This window comes from Phyllostomus hastatus, unplaced genomic scaffold (genome assembly GCF_019186645.2).
Source record: "Phyllostomus hastatus isolate PE091 unplaced genomic scaffold, TTU_PhHast_1.1 phas_contig_1586, whole genome shotgun sequence".
NCBI lineage: Eukaryota > Metazoa > Chordata > Mammalia > Chiroptera > Phyllostomidae > Phyllostomus > Phyllostomus hastatus.
Window position 1 is genome coordinate 109,408 of NW_025333639.1, and position 10,245 is coordinate 119,652.

At 45.9% G+C, this 10,245-nt stretch overlaps 1 gene segment (V, D, J or C); it reads right to left on the reverse strand.

The window, feature by feature from the left end:
- Positions 1-8,427: 8,427 nt before the first annotated feature.
- Positions 8,428-8,995, reverse strand: LOC123813618. The segment is given in 2 exon segments: positions 8,428-8,864; positions 8,950-8,995. Coding segments are annotated over 2 exon segments (483 nt in total).
- Positions 8,996-10,245: the final 1,250 nt, after the last annotated feature.

The following is a 10,245-nucleotide window of genomic DNA, read 5'->3' on the forward strand; positions in this document are numbered from 1 at the left end:
TTTTGTTAGAATGTGTGATTTTCAGAAACAACTATAAAGGACACATGGACAAATCCAAGGTAGGATGGAAGCAAGGGAGGGAGGTGGGGATTGCTGCAGTTGGGGTAAGTGATGGGGAGAAATGCATACAATTCTAATTGAATGATAAAGTAATTTAAAACAAAATAAAAAAAAGAATGTGTTGTGGCAGCTTTTATATCAGAGTGAATTTTTAAAAATTCATCAAATTGGTGATTTTTGTGTAGCCATTTTATATTGATAATATAATAAAATATACCTTTTAGCATATTAAGCTTTATTATTTCAAGAAAGATAAAAATGCAACAAATGTGGGAAAAGTATTTATGCAGTGACTGGACAAGTTGTGATTGATAAAAATATCTCAAAAGTCATGTAAGAAGTTTTGTGGTAGAGATTTCTTACTGTTGCTCCATGTTGAGGTAGACAAGATCAAGGTGATAGAGATCAAATCAATACCATAGTTTAGAACGATCAACATTATACCACACAGGGGAGAGCTTAAATACTAAAAAGACTCAAGTCAATAAAGTTACTGATATGACTTTCATTTTATAGAAAATGTGTCTTTAATTTTCCAGAAAAAAAACAAAATTAATGCAATTTTTTTGCTAACCCAGTGATTTGAAAAAAATTATATTGTCTATTAAGCTATTAAAAAAAAAAGAAAAGTAAATGAAAGAAACAAAGAAATCTTACCATTTGGGATAAAGTGGAAGAACCTAGGGGGTGTTATGCTTAGTGAAGTAAGTTAGGCAGAGAAACACAAATATCATATAATCTCTCTTATATGTGGAATCTAAAGAACAAAATAAAGAAACAAATAGAATTAGAATCAGACCCTTAGAACAAGAGAACAGACTGGTGGTCTCCAGATCGGTGGAGTTTGGAAGCCTGGATGAAAAAGCTGAAGTGATCAAGAAATACAAACTGGTGATTAGAAATGAAATACTGGGGTGAAACTATACACAATCAGTAACATCAATAATGTCTTAATAACTCTACATGGGGACAGGTGGGTCCTGGATATATTGGGTCATTGAATCACAAAGTATTCAAATGTCTGAAGATTCTGCTATAGTCTAGTAGCTCATTTAAAATAGTATATAGAATGTCGACTGGAATTGAAAGAGAAAAATCCAATTTTGCTATATTCCATGGAGGCTAAGATAATGTTGTTGGGCAGAATCCCACAGGCAGGAGAGATGACTGAATTACAGGATGGTACTTAGAAGCTTCATCTTTAGTGTAAAAGTTCAGAATATCGTGCAGGTTTATTAAAGACACCTACCGAGCACTTGGCCTAGTATTATTTGCTGGTGGTTTCTACTTCAGTAACAAACTAGAGGCTACTAACCAGTTCCTATTGTAATAACTTGACTTGCTGAAGGGCCTTTCCTTTTCCACGCAGTGATTTCAACCCCATGCAAGACCAATGCTCCATGTCCCTTTGGGGAGTGTGTCTTCAGTCTGGACACCTCCACACCAGGCTGTGTGGGTCCCTCTGCCTTTGTGTGGTGTCACCTACACAGGGTGCTCGGAACATGATTCCTAGTCAATGGCCATCATCACTGGGGACTATGACCTCATGAGTTGGTTTCATGCACCTCTGGTGCCCACTGTTCAGCAAGCACTTGTCCTGCAGCTGGCAGCTTGGATGGTGAGCGCTGTGTGCTGGGCCGATCTGTGAGTGCAGCAGAGCCTCTGGTTAGATTCAGTCAACATCGTTCAGACATTTGATGATTCATTGAATCTGGGCACAAGAGTGTCTGAAAGAGAATCTGCCTTTTGTCCATGGGAGAAAATCTTCTTCCTTTACAACCAACTTGTGTAACTCAGAGACTTCAGAGGAGCACAGAATCAGGAATCCACAGAGTTTTCCTGAGGGAAACTGTTACTGGGCGAGAAGAAACCAGAAAAGAAACCTCCAAAATGTCCTACTACACCTGCTCCTTTCCTAGTCCTTGTGTTCAGGGACCTTGAGCGCCCCCTGGTGGTCAGAGCTTGGGTTGTTTCCAAGAGGCCACATCTGCTCATAGGAGCATCTGGGCCTGTGCCCTCTCCACTGGCCCTAACTCCTCCCCTGAAGCTAAACTAGGGCAGAGTGGGGCATGCCTAGTGTGCTCGTAGTACACTGTTTCTGTAATGAGACCACAAGTGGTGTCTGTATCTAGTGTCACCTATCTTCCAGGGCTGTATGCACCTGTGGACTCAGAGTTCTCAGTACAATGGAGAAGGGTGTGCACCACCTGTAACATGTCTGTAGATCAGCTTAGGTGAGTCAGGTTCAACCTGATGGGTCACAGACACCTGTAGCTATTTTTTTTAGGCCCAGGACAATTATTGTGGATCCACACAGTCCCTGTTCTGTGCTTTTTGTTATCAGTGACATTTGTCTCTTTCCCATGGCTGCAGGGGCCAACCTGACTGGGGAGCCCAGGTCTGCTCCCACATAATAAAAACACTGAGCCCAGAACTTGCCCGTCTGGCTCCAGGATGGAAGCCCACCTCAGAGACTCAGTCCAAGAACCTAGCTCGTGTGGCTTGCTGGCACCTCCGCATCACCTAACCTAGCTGAAGGGGATAAAAAAATAATAGACCCACTTTGTACTCTGATCTCACCAGCCCCTCCCAAACTCCAGAGGACCAAATGACCCTCTGAACCCTGCGCTGTCTAACAGATGTTTGGGCCAAATATCCACTCAAAGCAGTACCCCTTGGCCTTGGAGGACTGTTGAACTAGCACAGGGAAGGCATAGTAATTCCGCAGGTGGGGGTGAGGTATTGCCCATGCACACCAGGTGAAAAACACCAGGCCTCTTTCTCAAGCCCCACAGTTGAGACTCCCAGAGATTATCTGCCCATAGGTCATCCAGAGAATAGGGCCCCCCAAAGTCACTACTGAGTGTACCAAGGAGAGGATTTATCCATCATGGAATATTTGCATTGCTCTTTCTGCTGTCTCAGATCCTAGTGTTCTAACAGAGGTGGCATTCCTTCCCTGGGATGCTGCATTCAGAGTCTCCCAAGTGGACCTAATCACCACACATTCCCATCACCAGATGCTGTGTGAGCTTCCATTCCCATCTCTGTTGCTGTGGATTGGGGACCCCTATATGGGCTGAGACCTCATGTTGCCAGGGGGAGGGAGTTCCCTGCTGCAATATCCATCAGACTTCCCAGTCACTGCACCTGTGGGATGGGGCTCACTCTCTCCTTTGCTCCTCCCATCTACTTCCCTCTTCCTGTTTATAAAGTTTCAGACCAGCTACCCTTCAACTGGGTTTTCACGTTGATTGTTTTGGTCCAAGAAGTGGATGGAGCTTCAGGCTTTCTTCTTGGCTAATGCCTCCCTGACATGAAATCCAATATTTTTTAAAAAATGAACTTTGTGTTCAATGTTATTCTTCCACTTGGAGGGACAGGAGCCCATGACACAGTCATATCCTGTGGGTGAAGATTCCTTCCCAAGTAACTAACATTAGGTGAATGTTTCTGAAACAGAATTCAGCATCTCCCCTGTCTGCGCCCTAACAGGGGTATTAGTCTTCTAGGGAGAGAAGGATAAGGAAGACAGGGTTCTGAGTCTGTGGGAAGAAAGAGGAGGCTCAGAGCTAGCAGGAAATGACATCTCCCTATTCTTTCCTGTTCTGCACACATGGGGCTCAGCTGACATGCATCCATGTTCTTCTACAGGAGACCTTTGGACTGTGTTTCTGTGTCATCCAAACACAGTAATACATTGTTATATATAAAAGAGCCATGCTGGGCCCTGTGAGAACCACCTAGTTTTGGGGGTGTCCTTGCAGATTGTGAGTCTGCTCTTCAGAGATGAGTTACTATACTTAGCATTGTTCCACCAAACATCTGAGAACCACGCATGTGCATTCCCAGGGGGTGATAGATCCAACTGACTCCTGCACCAGTACTGCTCAGTGAGAACCCAGAGAAGGAGCAAGTCAGTGTGAGGGGATGGGCATGTCTCATCTGCCCAGGGCCAGACTCCTCCTCAGTTAACTGAGACAGAGCCCCAGCTGAGAGGGAAAAGATGAGGTCAGACTCAGATGTGTGAGCCTGGGAGAGAGGACACACAGTCAATGGAACCCTGTGAACTATTAGTGGGAATGCAAATTTGTACAGCAGATGAGGAAAATAATATGGATGTTCCTAAAAAATTAGAAAGGGAACTGCCTTATGACCCAGTTATTCCACCTCAGGGTATGTTTCCAACAACAAAAAAAGCATTTTATGAATGTGTTTCCTATAGATCCATGTTTATTTCAGCATTATGGGCAACACCCAAGATGTGGATAAGTATATATAATAGCATATTATTTGCCATAAAAAATGAAAATCCTACCATTAGTCAATATAAATGGAACTTGAGGGCATAATGGTGGGCAAATTAAGTGAGACACAGAAAGAAAATTACTGTGTGATAATGTATCTGGAGTCTAAAATATTATTACAGGGGCCATATTTGTGGTTACCAGAGGTGGTGATGGACAAGGGGAGAATGGTGTGTTGATGATGTAAGGGTACACACTTCCAGTTGCAGCATAAGTAAATCCTGGGCATGCCATGGACACCACGGTGACTAGATTTAACAATGCTCTATGGTTTGTGGGAGTTTGTTCATGTGAGTAGATCCTAAAAGTTCTTAGCACAAAGAAACCCACATTTCCCTCCTTTTTTTACTATTTTATTTTCTTTCCTTCTCTACCTTTTCAATTTCTTCTGTCTGTGTGAAATAATGCATGTTAAATGTATTTCTCTGGTAATCATATCACAAGATAAGTAATTCTAGTCATTATGCTGTGCAGCTTACACTTAGAGAGTGAGGAATGACCATATGTCTGTAGAGCTGGAAGAAAAGTGGGGAGAAAATGAAATAGGTTTTTTCCAAGGTTATCATTGAACTGGCCAACATGTGTCTTAAAATATGGTCAATATTAATGATAATTAGAGAAATGTAAGTCAAAACCATAATGAGAGGTAACCTAATACCCATTAGGGAGTTAATATTAAAAATAAAAATAAACAAAATAATGAGTGTTTGCAAGAATATGGAAAATATTCACTAAAAAATAAAATGGTACAAATGCTTTTAAAAATTACAAAGTAGAAATGTTACATGGTGCAGCAGTTAGACTCCTGGGTGTGTGTCTAAAGTCATTTCAAAGAGATGGTTAGACACCACCGACCATAGCAGAAATTTCAGAACAGACACTAGGTGGAAACAACCTAAATACCCCTTGATGGATGAAGGAATAAACAAAAGTGTTACATGCATACACCGGAGTATGTACATCATTGAACATGGGGATCCTGTCAGATGCCTCAGTGTGGATGGACCTTGAGGACTTTATGATGAAAGAAATAAGAGAGTCACAAGAAGACACAGCTCTATGATGCCACATACGTAAGGCATCTATGTAGAGTAGTCAAGGGCATCAAAACAGGAAGCAGAATGGTGAGAGCAGGAGCTGGGAGGAGGGGAAGGTGGCTTATGTGGATAACCTATCAGGCTCTGCCTGATACAAGAATTCCTCACCTTGTTCTATGTCAACATGAATATACCTAACATGACTGAATTGTATATTTTGGATAGATAAGATGGTGCCCTTTTTTATTTTCTGTCACAATTAAGAATTTTTAAAATATATAAAATTAGATTCACTCTGTGCACATTTTCTTATGTACTGAAGAGTCCAACATGCATTTTATTTAGAACTGAAACAAAGACCTGTGATTCTAAAACAGCTTCTGATTGAACACGTGCTCCCTCTGACCTTTGTTCTCCTGGGCAGGACCTGTTGAACATCAGGGCCATGGAGTCAGGGTTCCAGGGGGTTTCTTCAGGGACCCACTGCACTCCCGATGAAAATCCCACCCACAGTGAAGCTTCAAACCCTTTGATCCAGTGGGGAATCGTGATTTCCTACTCACCCCTACACCCTCGAGAGGGACATTGGAATCTGGCCTGGCATTGCCTACCCCTCTGTGTGTGGTACAGTAACATATGGCCATGGCCCCAGGGATCACAGAGCTCAGCTGCATGGGGGCTGGAACAGGGACATGCCCTTGGGGTCAAGATTCTGCTCTGTAATGACAGTTGTGGTGTGAACTACACCTGGCACTGTGTACCCCATCTTTAGAGCATCTCTCAGAGGTTCATTAACCCTTAGCCAGAATCATGCAGCTCACTCAGGATAGGACACTGGAGGACAAAGAGTACACTGTGGAGAAGGGAAGGCTCCTTTTCAGCCTCTGGATACACATCACCTCAGACTTTCAGATGCCAGTTTATCTCAAGGAGAAGATCCCCGAGGACATTGTGTCCATACCATGGTCTTGTGCTCAGACCCCTACTCGGCTGACAGAGAAGGAAACACAGGCTTTCTCCTGCACTGTGCCCTCCATGGAACCTCATTCTCATTGACGTGTGGGCACCTTCCCTGCTTCTCAGGGTCTGTAACCCAATGATGATGGGGATCATCACACTGAGTGTCTCACACAGTGATGCACGGGCATAACCTCCAATATCATGCCATTGACCTGCAGATAGGTCGTGCTGATGGAGTTGTTCACAGAGAAGAAAAATCCTTCTGAGAAGCCCCAGGCATATGTGTGCTTCCCAGAGTTTGTGTTGACCCAGCCCACATACTGCAGGCCATCTCCTGGGGCCTGCCCAACCGAGAACGATGCATAGCTGGTGAAGCTCCACACAGAAGGCTTTCAGGAGACCTGCACTGAGGCCCCAGGCTTCCTCACCTCATTCCAAGGCAGCAGCAGCTGCACGTGGGAGTGCCCACCTTTGGAGAGGAGGCAGGTGTGGGTGAAAATTCCTCTTGAGTGTTCCTGGACACTCCTCAACCCAGAGTCTGAAGAGAGCCATGCATGCAGCCACTGGCACCAGGACAAGGGCTCTCCAGCTCTAGTCCATGGTGAGGGCTGTATCATCAGGACTAATAATGTAGGGGAGGGTGTGGCTGTGGGTGATGACCTCAGGGCACAGACAGACTCATGGTTAACCTAGTCTACCTCTCCTCACTCGCATATTCATTAGTTAGGGCACTTTAAGGCTGTTATATGACCCCACCTTTGAGAGGGTGCAGGACACAGGGACCGTTCTCAGTGGGAGAGTCAGGGTCCAAGTCTGTCAATGTTATTGGATATAAGTTTCCTGCTGGATCCCTGAGCTCCGCAGAGACATAGCTCCTCCCAGTGAGGAACAAGCCCCCACAGGACATGCTCCTCATTGAGAACCCACCTTTTAGTGACACAGTCAACCTGGACCAGTTCTGGGCTTTAATACCTGTAGGTTTTATTCCTTGGATCAGGGTGTCTTAAAACGCAGCACTGAATAGGTTTTAAAAAATCCCTGTCTCCAGATCTTTAATTTTTGGTTATCAAGTAGCCCTAGAAATACTCTCACTGAGTGAGGTTTTCTTGGCAAATTCTCTGATAGAAGAGAATATTTACAGTCTCATCATATCCAGGTTTTATTTTATACATTTTTATGAAAAGAATAACTGTGCCACCAGAGGAAATCTCGCCCCAGTTTCCTCTGCACCTGCTGCTGAAACAGCTGTCCTTACATCACAGGGTCTGTTCGCCCCCTGCTGTCCAGCCCATGCCCTGCAGGGGGATGTCCTGTCTGAGCTCACAGGGCATGGGCCTCTCAGCATCTCCAATCTGGAATTAAAGGCTGCACCCTGACTTCAGCACACTCCTCAATGCAAGTCACTGTGAAGTCACCAGGGACCTCCCTCACTGGAGATGCCAGAGGCACTGACTCAGGTCACACCCCTTTGTCCAGAAACCCTCAGCAGTTTTGTGGATTTCTGATGTCCTCAAGTTCCTCTGCTTGCAGGTCCCACCTGAGTATCCAAGCATGCCCCCTAAATCCACTGCACTTCTACTGCTGAATGAATCACACACTAACACACACAGTGATGAGTTTCATTGTAACGGTCCCACTTCTCCCTTCTCCCCAGTTCCTAGCATATGGGAAGGATCCCCGCTCTCATCACATTCAGTGAGTGGCTGACTGTGATGAGAAGAGAAGCAAACACGATTAACATGAAGACTTGAGAGCACCTGCTCTTGCAGTTTCCTGCTCCCCCAGCACCTGGAACCTGAAGATTCAATGGTGAGAACACCCTAGCTCCTCGCGAGGAAAACACCAAGGACACCCTTTTCCAGTCAGTGTAGCCAACACTGACCTGGATTTTTTGGAGGTCTCTGGTACAGGCCACAGGCCCCATTCTCAGAGCACACAGCCAGGAGTGCCGAGGGCAGTGCCAAGGACACTGGGTGTTGGTCACCAGAGGAGAAGCAGGTGCTGATGCAGGGACAGCAGAGACAGAAACGTGGTCCTGGGGAGTCAGAGTCTGTGCACCAGTGTCAGTGTAGTTTTCCACTGTCCCCGGTGTCCTCAGCGCCCCCTGGTGTCCTAGGCACAGCTGCACTCCAGCCCCCTTGTCTCCACACAGGAGGTTTGTGTTTGGGCTCACACTGACTTCCCCTCACTGTGTCTCTTGCACAGTAATACACAGCTGTGTCCTCGGTGGTCACGGATCTCAGCTGCAGGGAGAACTGGTTCTTGGACGTGTCTCTGGAGATGGAGGTGCGGCTCTTGAGGGACGGGCTGGAGTAAGAGCTCCCATCATAACATGTGACTGCAATCCACTCCAGCCCTTTCCCTGGAGGCTGGTGGATCCAGCTCCAGCAGTAACCACTGGTGATGGAGTAACCAGAGACATACCAGGTGAGGGAGAGGGTCTGTGAGAGCTTCAGGAGTCCTGGGCCTGTCTCCTGCAGCTGCACCTGGGACAGGACACCTGGGGACAAGGAGCATCCAACACTGTCAGTCATGTACAGTGACCACCATCCCAGAGAACTCTGTCTGCCCTCTGAGACACTCACCTTGGGGGGCTGTCACCAGGCACAGGAGGAGACCTAGCAGTCTCATCTTCTTCTAGACAGAGCTCTGCCTTCCCCCAGAGACCTCTTTCCTGTGTGAGGAGACAGTTGTGAGCCCCTAGCAACCCAGGGGAGGATTTAAACTGGAAGTGAGAAAGAAATTTGCATGTGAGGGATGCTGTTCTCATAAGTGAGGAGAAACTGAGGTCACTGCCCCATGTCCTTCTGGACCCTGAGTGCAGTTATTCTGTTGGACTCAAAGGCATGGGTCAAGTTTGGGAAGTCAGTTGGGTTATGGAACAACTTCGAAACATGACAGTGGACAGTCCTTCATTTTATGTTTAAAATTGAACCTGAACTGCGTGAGGGGCCATACTCTTTTAATTCCATGCACTGTTCAAGTGGATATTAAAACAGGTTGACATTATATAGAAACATCTGTCCAAGTCCAAAAACATCAAATTAAGTATATTCATTGTTGTCAGATTGGAAAATGTAATTTTATAAAAAATAACATCTGATGTAAATTTTCTTGTAAAATAAAAAAGTCTTCCCCTTAACCTGGCTGAGGCCCCCTGAACCTCCAGGTGGCAGTGTAGGCGCAGCCTCTGTCTCAGCCCAGCTCCAGGAAAAGGGGTACACTGGTCAGTCCTGCTGTCAGGAGTACAACCCTGGCCCTGCAGCTGAGACAGGTGCTACACATGCTGTGTCCTTTCTTTCACCTCACTTCTCCCAGGGCAATACAGGCAGCCCCTTCCCACAGGTGACCCACTCTGGAGGCCTCCCTGGTTCCTAGACTACAGGAGGCACTGAAGTCCTGGAGGCACCTTCTGCCAAAGAGACACAGGCACTCACTCTCTGCCAGCAGGTGTTCTGAGCTGTGTGTGGATGACAGGACCTGCTTCCTGGTCATAGAATCAGTTTGGAAACTGCCATCCTCAGGTACACCTGAGGGCCTAGGGGGAGGGGATATGAGGGCTGATGTCTGGGGAAGGATAGTTGGATCTCATGATGGGCCAAGGTGACAAATGAAGGGAAAACAAAGTACAGACCAGGTGTATCTTTTATTAAAGCATTAAACTTAGGTGAAACCCATGATGAGATTTAACAGACTAGTAAGTGCTAAAAACCAGGTTTGCTTCCCCAAGTTTCACACACCCTCCACACACAGAACATCCCCACTGCTGCCCCCATTATTTAACAGGGCACAGCGAGGACTGGGGCACATCTGACAGACTGAGGACATCCCTGGACCAGTTGTGAGATTTACCTCAAGTACCAAATGTCTCAGGAGATTTC